General features: G+C 34.8%; 1 protein-coding gene across 13 annotated transcripts in view; it reads left to right on the plus strand.

The window, feature by feature from the left end:
- CDK12 (cyclin dependent kinase 12) overlaps nt 1–16,255 on the plus strand; it is a 58,726-nt gene that overhangs the window by 15,432 nt on the left and 27,039 nt on the right. For all 13 annotated transcript variants that reach the window (XM_045299715.1, XM_045299705.1, XM_045299708.1 and 10 more), the window contains exons 5-11: nt 242–412; nt 3,621–3,810; nt 8,212–8,268; nt 8,660–8,761; nt 13,692–13,769; nt 14,043–14,159; nt 14,806–14,937. In XM_045299715.1, coding sequence (XP_045155650.1) covers nt 242–412; nt 3,621–3,810; nt 8,212–8,268; nt 8,660–8,761; nt 13,692–13,769; nt 14,043–14,159; nt 14,806–14,937 — 847 coding nt within the window. The remainder of the gene's footprint in view (nt 1–241; nt 413–3,620; nt 3,811–8,211; nt 8,269–8,659; nt 8,762–13,691; nt 13,770–14,042; nt 14,160–14,805; nt 14,938–16,255) is intronic.

The raw sequence follows: 16,255 nt of genomic DNA on the forward strand, positions 1-16,255 counted from the left end.
ATTTGCATTGTGGTAGCAATTGTACAATACTGCTTAATGTGATTGAACTATGAAATGATGATATATGAAGGTGTTTTTTTTTAAGTGACCCCCAAAAAAAGTAGAGACTTAGATGGGGAGGATATATTGAGAAACAGTAACTTCACATTTGTAGCATTTTTATTTACACTCATATTGGCTAGTTCATGATGATAACCCAGATGTGCAAACTGATGACAATGGTTTGAATTTGTTTTGGCAGGTGAAGTAGTAGCCTTAAAGAAGGTGAGACTTGACAATGAGAAAGAGGGCTTCCCAATAACAGCCATTCGGGAAATCAAAATTCTTCGGCAATTGATCCATCGGAGTGTTGTTAACATGAAGGAAATTGTCACAGATAAACAAGATGCATTGGATTTCAAGAAGGACAAAGGTACTAGCAGACAACTCAGCTATAGAGTAGTTTGTTTTGATCTTTCCTTTAACTTGTTTGCTTATTGGAATTCTTAAAAAATAGGTAGTGTTAAAGTACAATTTCTTTATGTAATCCTTACCAGAATCCCGATGTGTTAGACATTTCTTGTGCTGAACAGTGGTTTTATTAAATAAGTCTTTATCAGTGTATTCTTTATACTTTAAAAAAAATTATTAATAGTTATTAAAATATGCACCAGGAAGGGTCTGCTGAACACCTGGTAAGACCAAAAGAACAATATAAGAAAATCCTCCAATTTACTTTTTCTAAGTTTTTTAAAGTCTGTTATTTTGGTTTTAATTGTTATAATGACAATAATTGAAATTAAAACCTACTTGAAGCATAAATTTTTTTCATTGTTTCCATACTTAAGTTTAAAGTAGTCAGCACAAAATATGCAATATACCTTTTTTTTTTCTTTTAAGCAAAAGGGAAGAAATTTATTGGAGCCCATACAGAAAACCCTAGAGGGCCCAGCATACCCTCCTGTGTAGGCATGCCCAAGCAAAGGGTCACACTATTCACTATACCCCCATGTCCCAGAGAGACTCCCCTTGAGCCAAGCCCCAAAGCTGGAAGACTGGTTGGGGGTAGGGACATGCAATATACCTTGTCTAATGCAAATCTGAGTTAAGTTTAAAGATGAGCAACTGAAGATAGATCCTTTAGGCCCAATAAAGTGATGATATCTGTGAATAAATATAATTTGGACTCTTAAAAGAATATGATTGAGGAACATAAAATTAAAGAGAGTAAAGGATAAAGTGAAGCCAGATTCCCTTAGAAAGTCTCCAGGATATTAGCACTATGGGAGTTGTACCCCTTGAATTTAAGAAAAGTGGTTGTAAAGCAAACAAAAAGAAATTGTACTTACACAACAGTATGACGAGGTGCCTACAAATATTTATGGGGAAATGGAATTAGAAGAATGAAATTTTGTCACAAATTTCTTGTATTTAGGGCAATATCTGAATAGACTTAAGAATACTTTGCTCTCTTTCTGGGTGTGTCTCAACCGTTTTTTGTTTTTTTCCGATTATAAAAATAATACAATGTGTGGGCAGTGTCTGGAAGGATTCTCAAGAAATTGTTAATCAGTTGCTTCTAGAAATGGTTTGCTTTTAATCCATGGCATTCAGTCCTATTTAAATCATTTATTCCTATAGAAGTCATAAAATAATGACTGGTTAGGGTTCATTCCCATTGTAATATTGCATAAATGGACCCAGAATTAATTTACCATTCTCATGTTAATAGCCAGTGTCCAATTTTCTTTTAGCATTATAACCAACATTGCAGGAAGTATTTTGTGCATAAAGTAGGACTTTTTTAATATATCTCTCTGAAATAGCTTCTTAGAAGTATAATTTTATCTTTAATATTAGATTGCTTTTAAGAAAACGTGTCACAATTTCTGTCCTACCAGTGAGTGACTGGCTCATTGTACCCTTTCCCACATTGAGGGGTTTTGTTTGTTTTTATGTCGTCTTGGTAGGTGTAATATGATGCCATTATTTAGGATTATTTCTTTCATTACTGCTCAGTTTTTTCCACATATATTTATCTGTTCTATTTTCTTTCTCGTTAAGCTCTTTTTTTATACATTGTCAACCTTTCTAATCTTAATATTTTTCATATTTTGTATGAGGTTGGTGTTAGGGTTCCCTAGAGAAACAAAACCAGGACACTTAAGATTTTATATACATGTATATGCTTTGATATATATAACACGAAGAAATAAGCAGCTAATTAGTCCACAGAGCAGTACAGAGAGCTCAATTCAACTCACGAAGGCTACTGGGTGTAAGTTAAGGAAGTAGACAGTTGAGTCTTCTGTAGAGCAATACACGCAGCAAACAGCAGGGCAGGTCACCATCAGTCAGCCAGAAGACAGGGTCCGACAATCCTCAGCTCAAGTGATATATATAACAGCAGTGTGGTGAAGCAGGTCTCGAAGTCCACGGGTTGGGTGTCCCACAGGTAGTGTAGCTCAAAAGTTGAGGCAGAGAACTAGCTGGCCCAATCATTGAAAGCAAGAGACAGAAAGGCGAGGCTCACAGATCCATTTATCTCTTCGCCTTTCAATTAAACTGAAACCTTATTAATTCTACATGTGTTTATTGGCCAGGTTCGCGCAGTAAACTTATCACAGGTCTTAGGTGGTAATCCCTAAGAGATTGTGTTTCTGTGAACATTCTGTGTTAAAAAAAAAAAAGCTATAGAACCACACTTTGGGGAAAAAATGTGTATTTGTTTAAATGGTTCATACTATTTCAGAAAGTTTACAGGCTTTTTGTTTTTTTCCCAAACCATTTATTTATTTTTTACCATTTATTTACAGACCTTTTGACATTTAGCCCCTAGATTAATAACTCCTGAGTTGCTACTATGAAGCAGAATTTTGAATTGGGTAGATCTTTGTCTAACTAGATGTAGTATTGTGTTATAAAAGTTGTCCTTGCATCCCCTTACAGAAGACTCTGGAGGAGGAGACGAGCTAGTCAGGGTGCAGTATAGCAACAATGAAACATACAACTTTCTTCTAGTTCTTTAATGCTCCCTCCCTCCCACTATCCTGATCCCAATTCTGCCTTACAAATCCAGCTAGACCAGCGGATATACACTGGTACAGATAAGAACTGGAAACACAGGGAATCCAGGAAAGATAAACCCCTCAGGACCAATAATGAGAGTAGCCATACCAGGAGGGGAAGGAGAAGGTGGGGTGAAAAGGGGGAACTAATCACAAGGATCTACTTAATGGAAAGGCCTCAAAATGTACTTACAGACAATACAAAGCAAATGAGCATGGCTGTGATACAAATAAAATTTTACATATAACAGTAGTGGGCTGGATTTGACTGTAGGGCCATAATTTACCAATTCTTTGTTTAGATCATAAAAGTCAATTCTGTCTGAGTATGGCTTTTTCTCCCTCAAGATAGTAGTCCAAAGCTATTAAACTAATAGAAAATTGCTTCAAATACTAGTTCTGTTATTTATTGTTAAAGGGGGCAAAACATTGAGATAATTTAATTCCTTCATAAATATAAAGGATTGTTCCAAAGAATCGTATGGTCTTCTGCTAATTCTAAAATTATATTAAAATTTGAGACATTGCCATTGTACCAACCTTAATTCTTTGCTTCTAATGCTTGATTTGTAGGGGCTTTTTACCTTGTATTTGAATATATGGACCATGACTTAATGGGACTGCTAGAATCTGGATTGGTGCAGTTTTCTGAGGATCACATCAAGTCATTCATGAAACAGCTAATGGAAGGATTGGATTATTGTCACAAAAAGAATTTCCTGCATCGAGATATTAAGTGCTCTAATATTTTACTGAACAACAGGTAACAGTAACAATAACCAAATAAGGCTAAGCACTTTTATTTCTCTCCACTAACATCTTTCATTTCAATTAGTTAATTGGGATTATAAATCCAATAATGTGATTTTTTTTTTTCCATTTATAAATACTTGATGTTTGCAGCTTATAATAGGAGTACTCTGATCACTGGAGCCTGCAGACTCAGTTTTGGTAAGGAAACAAGGATTTATAGGGAATCCTGTAGGACAGAATTGCCCCATATGGTTTCCTTGGCCTTAAATCTTTACAGAGCAGGCTGGTAGGTTTAAACCTCTGACCTTCTGGTTAGTCAAATGGTTAATTGGCTGCGCCAACAGGGTTGTAAAGGTTTCTTAATTGCAAGCATTCTAGGGATCAGTCATCCTGTAACCATGTTCAGAATGTTTTTTCCCTTGATTAATAATTATTATTATTATTATTGTGGCCCTATGCAAAATCAAACACATTTAGTCCTTATTGATAGTCCCGATTTAGTGGAAGAGAATGTGCCTGTTCATATAACTGCTCTTGGGCCTTTCTCACAACTCTTCAGAGTAAATAGAACTGTAGTCGGCAATTGATCTCTCTGTCTAGCACTCTTAACTGTTAATATTTTACACAGAAATTCGAGGTGTGAATGTTTTAGAAGTTTTTATTATTTGCTCTCTCTCTGGTTATTTACTACACTGCATTGGTGATAGGTGAAGGAATCTGTGTGGTCTAGTGATGTGTTTGTTGATAACCTTACCTTTAAAGGATGAAGAACAGTCCAGTGTTTGGTTCTTTAGGCACTTGAATTATTTGTATCCATTTTGTTTAAATAATTTTGTTCATTTCTACTTAAAATATTATTATCTATAGAAAACAATTCATTGCTATCAAGTCGATTCCACTAGGACAGGGCGCGACTGCCCTGTGGGTTTGTGGAAATGTAATTCTACAAATGTAGAAAACTTTCTTCTGCAGAGCAGCTGATGGTTTCAAACTGTTAACCTGTGGTGAGCAGTCAAATATGTCACCACTATGCCACCAGGTCTCCTTAATCCAGGGTAACATCAGTCCAAAAAAATCAATATATTATCTTTATAGAAATAAGAAATTACAACATATTTCATATTAAGCAGGTCACTATTAGAGCGAGAAGGGTGATATACACAATGGCAAGAGATGAAGGTGGACAGTTGCAAAGAGCTATTGTTATCCACTGGAGTTTCTGCTTAATCTATAGGTGATACAAAGCTATTGAGTACTGATTTGGATTTTTTAAAATGATTTTCTTTTTTTAATTTTATAATTTTATAAAATTATAATTTTTAAATTATACAAGCAATGCATTATTTTTAGAGACCAAATTTTTTTGCATCTAGGAGGGAGAGTGCTCTGTTGCTAAATGGTCACCATATGTTGTGTAGCCTGCAAGCAGGGAAGTATGTTAAGAACATAGAAACACTAAATGAACTAACCAAGGCATTACTGATATGGATGGACAGAGTGAACTAAGACCAGAAGACGTTGATCTGAGTGGGGAATGAAAGTACTCTTACATAGCACACATCATTTTTCTGACTTGAGACTAGCTGAGTGGTGGTTGACACTATCAGGCAATATAGGGAAAACAGCAGGAAAAGTAGATTGGGTGGGGTGAAAAGTGAGTCTGGATGTCTGTAATATATATAGAATAGTGGTTTCTAATAGACCTGTAGAAGATCCAAACAGCCATATAGTTTTGGAGTTAACCAGTGTAAAGATATCAAAAGGTAGAACTCAACGGGATGCTTATAGGAAGATAATATGAATGCAGGAAGGGAATGATCCTAAATAATGATGTAGGTAGATTGTAAGAGCTAAGAAAATCTCAAAATTAAAGGGTCATTGATCACATTATGAGATAAGTATATGGGTGGTACAAGTAACAAGAGGGAGAAGTAGATAAGCTTTTGTTTTTAAGGATAGCAGAGACAGGCATATTTTAAATGCTAAAGAGAAAGAAAAGAGAGAGGGAGAAGATGAAGACTAAAAAGAATACCCAAATACTGGTAATTTAAAGGAATAAAGTTCTAGAGTTGGGATCAAGTCCACAGTGGGTAGAGGGATTAACCTTGAATAAGAAAAAGGATTGACATATTTTCTGTAATTAAGGAAAAGAGGAAGGACCCATTATAGTTTCAAGTAAATTTTGTAGATAAAAGGGAACTTCCTTCTTAATTATTTTTGCAGTGGAAATTAAAAGCCATACTCAAGTGTGAAAGGGTAGGAAGTTGAATAGCTCATTAAGGAGAATGCCAAAGGTTTGTAATGATGAAAGATGGCTTACTAAAGACAAACCCAACTTAAAGGCACTCTAGCTACAGCATAGATTGTAAATCCTTACTGGGAGTAGCCAGCCTCATCTTTCTTCTGTGAAGTGGCTGGTGGTTTTAAACTATTGACCTTGCCGCTAGCAACCTAACACTTAGCCCCATTGCACTGGTTCTCCTAAGATAAGTAAAAGGACTAATATTATCATTCGGATCCCAAGACACCACAATTTTTGCTGTGACATCAATCTATATAACCTATATGATTTTATTTTTTCCTTTAGTTTATGTTCAACTCTAGTGAGAAGCAGGAATGGTAAATTCTATTGATCCAGCTTGGAGACTTTGGAATGAGAAATATAAGATCACAAGTGAGGAATCATTAGGAGAGATTAATTGGTGAAGAAAGGAAATACATTGTAAGGGAGAGCTGATAAACTAGGAGAAAATGAGAGAATCTAGTAACTTGAAGATCTGTGGTCAGGCCATAGATCAATGGTCTCAGAAAGGAATTCCTGTAAATCTCTTAAATGTACCTTATTCTTTTGATGTTTTACCCTAATAACCAGTATGATTAACTTTCTTTTTTTGATGTCAAATGTTTACCAATGCTTGCACACTTCATGCTTTATTACAATAACGACTCATTTGGAAGGGAAAAGCAGTACTTAGTAAAAGAGCTATCAAGATGCTTTATCATATATAATTACATTCCGTATGCATTTATTTAGTACTCTAGGTAGCACAGTAATTAATTATGTTAGAGTATTTAGGATCAAATGTCATTATGTGTATAATGTAAAGTACTCCAAAAAAAATAAAATGAAGCCACATATTATAAGTACTCACCAAAAGGTTGTTTATTCAAACCAATTTAAAATCACCTTGGAAGAAAGGCTTGACCTGCTTCAGAAAATCCGGTGGACCAGTCAGTTTTATTTTGCCGCACATTGGGTCACCAAGACTCAGAATCAACTTGATTATTTGGCTGGCTTTTATTTGGTTTTTTAGTTTCTGTATCAGTCAAGGCCCAGTGATGGTTAGTGATCAAATTCTCACCTTCCATCCAGATACATGGGTTTGATTCCCAGTCAGTGTACCTCATGCCTAACTATCCCCCATCTTTCGATGAGATTTGTGTTGCTGTGATGCTGAACTGGTTTCATTGGAGTTTCCAGACTATCCCAGATTAGGAAAAGCAACCTGATGGTGATCTAAAAACTGAGGGAAAACCTGGATCACAGCGCTTCGTTCCCAATGTGCATGGGGTTGCATGACTCGGAGGGCTGACTCCATAGCAGCTAGCATGTGCCCGACAGGAAATGTGGTCAATATTTAGGTGATAGTTAGGTCTAGCACCTTTTTCATAACTATCTGTCTGTTGTCATTTTAACTTTCATTCCTGCTTGTGCCTTGGGTCTGGGATCATCTCAAGCTTTCAATAAGAATAATAAGATTTTTAAAAAAATGAATACTAAGATTAGAAGACCCTACTTTACCCCAACATGGCCAAAAGAAAAACCACAGCCATCAAGTTAATTTCAACTCATAGTAGCCTTATGTAGGGTTTCTGAGACTGAATCGTCACGAGAACAGATAACCTCATCTTTCTAAATACTGTGACTAAATTAATTTTTCTGTTAATATCTTTCTAAACCCCACGCTATATTTTATATTTTACCAGTTATTTCAAAAGTGTCATTAACAGCTAGTTTGTTTAAATTAGAATCACTCAAGGATGGTGAGATAGATATGGTTTGTTAGGTCTTAAGTCTCTGTTAATCTAGAATAGTACATCTCTTCTCCCTGACACTCCCCCCTTCCCCCAAGTATTCTAACAGGTTCTAGGCACTGTTGCTAGTCCAGAAATAAAGAGCCAAATCCAAATCTGCAATACTAGTCAAGAAAAAACATGAGGCGCATTGTAAACAGAAGTAAATAGTCAAAAGAAGCCTAATCTGAAAGAGCGACGACCATCGAGAGTTAGAGAGCAGAGGTTAAAGTTCATTCTTGTAATTCCTTTAACTCCTGCTTTAGCACTATACTTTTCAGGTGTGGTTTGGAGACTGCTGGTGTCACTCATGAAAGAATTGTCTCTTGTTTTACAGTGGGCAAATCAAACTAGCAGATTTTGGACTTGCTCGACTCTATAACTCTGAAGAGAGGTAAGACATCAAAATTATATGTTGGAAAATAGGAAAGAATTATTCTTATTCTTGGATATTCTAGCAAGTTGCAATACCTGTCAGAGTTCCTTAAAGTTACCACCAGTTTTTACATGGTAAATTCTACTTAAATGATTGCATCGGGCCTGTTTGATACAAATCAACCCAAATTGAAATCTAAGCTCCTTCCTCTCTTATTATCTGTCCAGTTAATTTTGAACTTTTATGTTGCTATGGAACTGTTATTAATTTCCCATCTTTAGTTAGCAGCTGTTTTTATTTTTAGAAATTGTAGTGTATATATATGTTTTGTACAAGTCTTTTTTTTGTACAAGCCATTTTTTATCAAAAGCCAATGTATATTTATGTCATGATTGTGTTTACATTCCAGTCGCCCTTATACAAACAAAGTCATTACTCTATGGTACCGGCCTCCAGAATTGCTGCTGGGAGAGGAGCGCTATACACCAGCCATAGATGTTTGGAGCTGTGGGTAAGAATCACTTAACTTTTTCTTGTCTTTTGTCTGTAGCTCAAGTATTATTGACATAAACCAAAACCAAACTCAATGCCATTGAGTCAATGCTGACTCAACCCCTTATGGGTTCCTGAAACTGTAACTGTTTACAATAGTAGAAAGCCTGGTCTTTCTACCGAGGAGCGCTGGTGGTTTCGAACTGCCAACCATGCAGATAGCAGTCCAAGGCATAACCACTACACCACCAGGACTTCTATATTCTGTTTTCTCTCCACATTAGATTTTCAAAGTTCTTTTTTTAAATTCTAAAGGTATAAATTTATGGCAAGATTATAGAGCAGTCTGCTCAACATGTTTCATTATTGGAGACAAGCTTTTCTGGTAAAAAAATTTTTTCTTCAATTGTTTGGAAGGAACTTTTTGAATTGATGTTCAAATATGAGATTTTTAAAGTTCAGAGATTGTTATTGATAATGTCTCGAGTCTTCATCTCTAGGCCCCTGTGTCTCTTTTTCTTTTGCCTTATAATTTACAAAGGTCATTTGTCCTATAAATCCACACAGTCTGGATTTCGCTGATTGCATCCTCATTGTGTGTGTGTATGTGGGGGGCCGTTGTTAAAGGTCGATTCTCTACTCTTTTGTATTTCTTCTGAAATGTAGGTGGGTTCCAATTTGATTCCCAACATTCCAAAGCTCCAGGTGGTTTTGAGTACTTTTAGCAGAAGTTTATCATCTGTTACATCAAGTTTGTGGGCACTGTGCAATGGGAACCTCTTCACAGGACAGACATTAAATGAGCACACTGTAGAGAATCTAAAAATAATAACACAAGCTACTATAAATTAGTCTGCTTTGTATTACCATGTGTAAGTAGTTCTAAATAATATCAGTGGTAAAACATTCCTGCTATGCTCATATACACGTTCTATATCACTTTATGTAATTTGCCATTATGTTCATTTTATACAATATCAGCTATTTATGGTCACTGCTCAGATTAATTAATTCATTGTGTTTATTTTGGAAAGGCTAAATTGTAATCACATCGTTCCTTTCTGGAATAATTTTATAGTTTCTCACCTATGATATTTGGGAAATCCTACATACAAATCACAGTGGCCTAATAGGACAGAGTTGAACTGCCACTTTGGGTTTCCAAAACTTTTAAATCTTTGCAAGAACACACAGCCACATTTTCTTGCAGAACAACTGGTGGGTTTCAACTGTCTATAAATCAGAATTTGCTTGATGGCAGTGAGATTTGTGAGTTGTATACAAATATACAGCTAAAGGATAAAGATTTGATTGTTAGATTTTATTTATCTGGGGTTTTTTGTTTTGTTTTTTAAGAGTAGTTTCTTAACATCCTCCAAAAATAACTAGTAAACGGTTATTTTGTTTTGTTCAATATGAACTCAGATTTAACAGAATTGATGTTATCATTCATTTTGGTGATTTATTATTCTTATTACAGCACAGTTTGTTTAATCTTTCACCAGTGAGAATTTATTCAAATAAAATCTTGATTCCTTTTGATACTACCATAGTAATTGGATGTCGTTTTTAGTTTGATCATCTTAACCTGGACCTGAAATCAGCTCTAAGGAGTCTTGGTTCCTTTTAGTTAAAGGCTATAATTTGGATGTTAGGGCAGGGATGTTTTAAATAGGCTATACCTTCTTCTTAGGTTGTGTGATTTATACATATTCACTGTCCTTGACCCACATACTTTTTGACTCAGACATGGGTACTTCTCAGTGAACAACCTCACTTTTCCCCCACTACTTTTCACCTCTATTAATGTCAGCCTTTAAAGGAGCACAACGGGGGTTTTATATCAGAATTCAAAAGGGTTAGACGAGAGAGCATCAGTTCTGTGGTAGCCTACCCAAATCAAATGAAGCTTTAGTTAAATTTTAGTGACTCAAGCTGAGTGTGTTTGTGTTCTGGACTATTTCCTTTTACAGGATTAGCATTTAAATTATCACAATTCCTCTAAAGGTAATGCCCCATTAAGATGCATGGGGAAAGTTCATAGCTCTGTTGGTATTATTATACTAGCCTTTATAACCTACCACCTCAGTGCAGCTAGCAGCGAAGTGTGGATTACATAAGAATGATATCTTCCCCACAAAAGGACCACAAACAGAAATAAAAGAAAATATAACACGCCTGGAAATAACGTCTGTGAAGATGCTTTTTACAGAGATTTGTCAAGAGCAGTTAGTTTGTAAATCAAAGGGAGAAACTGGAAAGACTAGTACAGCAAATGGTACCTGGTATCTTGAAAATCCAGGGAACCCTGATAGTGTAGTAGTTACGTTTTGGCCTGCTAGGTTCAGCAGTTCAAAACCACCAGACCCTCCTCAGGAGAAAGAAGAGGCTTTCTACCCTTGTGAAGAAGAATTACAGTCTCAGAAACCCACAGGGTTCGATGAGTTGAATTCCAGCTTTGTTTGTTTGTTTGTTTATGCCTTCTAAATTACTAGTGTGACTATTGTATTTGGGACTTGATCTGAAAGTTAATATGGAAAATAAAACTGAATTTTTTTAAACTAAATTTATTTTTATATTTCTGGATAAGCTAAGAATACTGGAAGTGAGAATTTTGTTGTTTGATAATGCAGTCAGCATATTAGAAAGGCACTAATTATTTTAAAAGCTAGTTATTACATAAAATTCAGTCACCCTATGTTATTTCAAAGTAAAACTGTATTTCATTTCAAAGCACAAGCCAAACAGAATCCTTTGTCTATTATTTTTCTTTCCTACTTGTTAAAAAATTATTTTAGTCATACAAAAAAATATACCGTATTCATCATTTTTATTTACATATTTGAAATAATTTTCACTTTACAGAATATTAAAATGAACTTTGGTACATCCTATATCCAAATTCCCTTTTTTGTTGTACACAGTAGAATGCATATTTTATTTTTTCGGTTTTATTGGCATTTCTTCCACATATACAATTCAACAGTACAATTAGATAGTAAACTGCATATTTTAACATGTACAGTTTGACAAGTTTTGAAGTGTGTGTGCTAGTGCCCCTTTATAGTCTCTCTCAACTGTGTTCACCTTTTCCCTGGCTTTCTGTTGCTATACATTAATTTCCATTTTTAAAAAAATTTATATAAATAGAATTGTTGATATACAGCATGTTATCTCTGGCATCTTTCACTTAGCATAATTTATTTGAGATTCATTCACATCAGTCATTAATGTTTAACATTTTAGGACATTTGCCTTACCATCTGTGTGTGTGTGTGTGTGTGTGTGTGTGTGTGTGTGTGTGTACATTGATGGATAGTTGTAAGATATACAGTAGATAATACATGTACTTAGAATAAAATGTGTGTGCATACAAACACATCACATTTTTTCCCAGAACTCTTTGAGGGTAGTTGTATGTATCATGTTCCTTTACCTTTTAATATTTAATTTAATGTATATTACATAGAACAAAGATAATCTCTTGCATAAAATTCCGTGGTTGTCATTTCCTGATCTTTTTAAATTTGCAACTCTTTCCCATCTTTACTTACCTTTCATGACTTATTTTTAAGATTAGACTACTTACTATATAGACTATCACTCAATTTGGGTTTATCTGATTATTTCTTCATGATTAAATTCAAGTTAGGTGTTTTTGACTAGAATACTACATAAGTGATGGTACATTTTTCTCATGGTATCACATCTGTAGTTAGTAATCTATTTGCCGTTACTGATCATGTTAATTTTGGTCACTTTGTTAAGGTATTGTCATAGTTTTTCCCATTGCATAAATACTCATTTCCTTTTATAATAAGTTGTGAGGGGCTACTGTGAGACTGTGTAAGTATATGTATGTAGGGTTTTTTTGGTTTATTTTTTGCTGTTACGTTTCCTAAATTTTTATCTTATTTTAGTTTTAATCATTTTATTGGGGGCTTGTACAAGTTTTATCACAATCCATACATCCATCCATTGTGTCAAGCACATTTGTACATTTGTTGCCATCAGCATTTTCAAAACATTTGCTTTCTACTTAATCCCTTGGTATCAGCTCTTCATTTTCCCCCTTCCCGTTTCCTAAATTTTATTAGTTTGTTGTTATTATACACAGCAAAACATACCAATTCAACACTTTTCTACATATACAATTTGGTGACTGCTTACCTTAAGTTATGTAATCATTCTCTTACCTTTTCAGAGTTGTTTCTCTCATTAACATAAGCTCACTGCACCCTAAGATTCTGTCTTGAGTTGCTATTGTCAACATAAATGGTTCTTCAATGAATATATTGCTCAAGACAGATCTTCATCCCTAGTTAAGTTAAACTGTTGTTCAGTTTTAATCTGACTTAAAGGTTTATTTTTGGCTTAAAGTTTAAAAACTACATGAGGGAAACTGCTTTAGGGGTTCATCTACCCTGCATGGCTCCAGAACATCTAAATTCAAAAGGATTTGTCGATTTTGTCTCTATCCCCCCCCCTCCCCTTAATGAAGATTCTTTTTTAGAATCTTTGATCAAAATGTTCAGTAATGTTAGCTGGAAACAATCTAGTTCTCCTGGTCTCATGACAGAAGAGTCAGTTTTTCACAGAGGGTCATTATAGTTTGAAAAGACTTTTCAAATAAGAACTGTATTTCAGCATAATTTATTTGAAAAGTTTACTGAAACTATTCCTAGCTGCTTACAGTTAACTTTTTTTTATAAATGTGCAGTGTCTAATAAAATAGAAAAGCTTATCTACTGTTAAATTTTAACTTTTTTATTTATTTTCACTGCAATAAATAGTTTCTTTTCATTTACAAAGCTTTGGAAACTATATTTGGGATAATACACAGTATAGTTTATCAAATGTACCCCAGTAGACTATAACAGTTTATTGAGACATCTTTTAAGTGGGTTGTAGGGATTTCTCTCCTGACATCTCAGTATTTTTCTTTCTAGGTGCATCCTTGGGGAATTGTTCACAAAGAAGCCAATTTTTCAAGCCAGTTTGGAACTGTCTCAGCTAGATCTGATCAGGTACAGCTATACTTATGGTCTGATCCCCAAGGTGTTTGTTTTAGGTAATATTTTCCTTTACGTTCTAATACTTTTTAGATACTGTGCTAAATTATTTTCATGCTCCTTATGTCCAAAAAAGTTTCTCTAATTTTTAGGACTACTATATTTTTTCATGGAATATATATACATAAATATAGTATACCACAAAATTTTTAGGTCTTATCTTGCATATTTTTTATATGAAAAAAAATGCCAATTCAGGGTGGTTGTTGTTTTTTACTTTGTTTTCAGTCGACTCTGTGGTAGCCCTTGTCCAGCTGTGTGGCCTGATGTTATCAAGCTGCCCTACTTCAACACCATGAAGCCAAAGAAGCAATATAGGCGGCGTCTACGAGAAGAATTTTCATTGTAAGTTTAGCAAAAATATACATCTGGTTTCTATATCTAACTGGTGTTAAGACTTGACTTTTTCCTGACTTAGGGGTTTACTGTTGTCCTAGCTAACTATGAGAACACATTGTAGGAAAACAAAATTTTGATCAGTGTGTATATTACAACTTTTTAAAAGTAATATTCTCGGGGAAGAAATGGGTAGCTGATATCAGGGGCTCAAGTGGGAAGAGAATGCTTTGAACATGATGGCAGCGTATGTGCAAATGTGCTTGATACACTGGATGAATGTCTGGATGGTGATAAGAGATGTTAAGAGCCTCCAATAAAAGTTTGGTTTTTATTTAATGTAATTTTCTCTTCTGGAGGCTTTAGATGAAAAGAAATTTCTTTATTTTGAACAATATTTAAATTTTATCATAATTATTTTTTGCTCACCCCAAGATAAGGGACTGGCTAATTTTTTTTTTTTTTAATCGATTTGTCTCGTAGCATAGCCTAAATTCTGTGTAGGAGTAAATCTTGTTACTTGCATTTACCAAATCTTAACTCCCTTTCCACAAATATACATAAATCTGGAATCCAGAGCTTTTTTGATATAAGGTTACAAGTTTGAGAAATGTGGAGTTATTGTAAGCATATCCTTTCTCACTGTTTTCCACAGCATTCCTTCAGCAGCACTTGATTTATTGGACCACATGCTGACACTAGATCCTAGCAAGCGTTGCACAGCTGAACAGACTCTTCAGAGTGACTTTCTTAAAGATGTTGAGCTCAGCAAAATGGCTCCTCCTGAGTAAGTGTTGGTGGCCACATAGTGACTTGAAAACTTCCCTTACCTCTAGAGACAAAAACTCAGTCCATTTTAAAGACAAGGACGACGAGGACATGGCCAAGTAAATCACAAATGGAAAGGTGTTAAGGAGATTTGGTCTGTTGTTCATTTTGTTTACCGCAGAATAGATTTAGGTATGGCGTTTGCTCTAATTTGATTCAAATTAATCTTCATTTGTTCCTGGGTTCCCAGCATATAATTCTGTATATAACCTCTTTGAAAGTATTCCTTCTAATTTTTACTTAGCCAGTCCATCTAATTGACTTCCCTTATGTCTGTGTGACCATTATACCTCATACAATTTTGATGGAGGCAGTTTGGTCTTTGAATCTTTCATCAAGATCTTAGGACTTAACTGAATTGTTCTACATTTTTATTCTGGCAAATAAAAAGTCTTTACAGTGTTATGGCTCTCGTGTCAGAATTTCTGGGCCCATTTTCTTATATTTAGAAAGACCGTCTTTGAAATATGGTTGGAATGTTTCTACAAAGTAGATAGTGACTCTTTTGAGTCTCATAAAGAGTTAAAATCTTGGAAACTGGGGCAGTTCTATCTACCCTGTCTTAAAGCGTCACTATGAGTCAGCATTGACTCAGTGGCACTGAGTCTGGTAGTTTGAGGGAGTGATTTTAAACTGCTACAGAGATGTCCAAACTCATTTACTATTCTAAAATTTTGATTTGTAGAATGTGGCTTGAAATGCATACTTTGCTGATATTGAAAACGACTGTTATGAAAAGATTTTGACAGTATTAATCTATTAAAGTAAGATTTTACCTACCCAGATTGTTTGCATTTTTTTAAAAAAGAACTTGTTTTTGCTCCTCGTAGACTGAATGACATAAATTGATTTTGCATAGGGAGGACTTAATCATGGTATATTTATGTGGTTCTAAGATTTAAGCGACCAGCACTCTGCACTCCTAGACTATTTGTAGATATTAACAGATTAATTATCTCTTTCCTCCGTGTGTATTCCCAATTATTCTTGTAATGCCAAGCAAGAACAGTTACAAGATTTAAATATTTGAATATGGGAGTTTGGGATAGCAAGTATCTCTTTGGAATTAACAAACTGCATTTCTCTTGTAGAAATCTTTGGGACTTTTCTTTGTCAGATTACCATCTGCCATGATTCCCCTTACATTGCTAGTCTCTATTTACTAACTTCTTTGGTTATTTTCATCTGTTTTTTTGTTTCCTTTTTTCCATTTCTCCGTTTTTTACTTTCTCGTTTTAATCCCTTATTTCCCCTATGCCTTTACCTCATTCATTCAG

This window comes from Echinops telfairi, unplaced genomic scaffold (assembly GCF_000313985.2).
Source record: "Echinops telfairi isolate 266 unplaced genomic scaffold, ASM31398v2 ScPeMD7_7458;HRSCAF=8496, whole genome shotgun sequence".
Classification (NCBI taxonomy): Eukaryota; Metazoa; Chordata; class Mammalia; order Afrosoricida; family Tenrecidae; genus Echinops; species Echinops telfairi.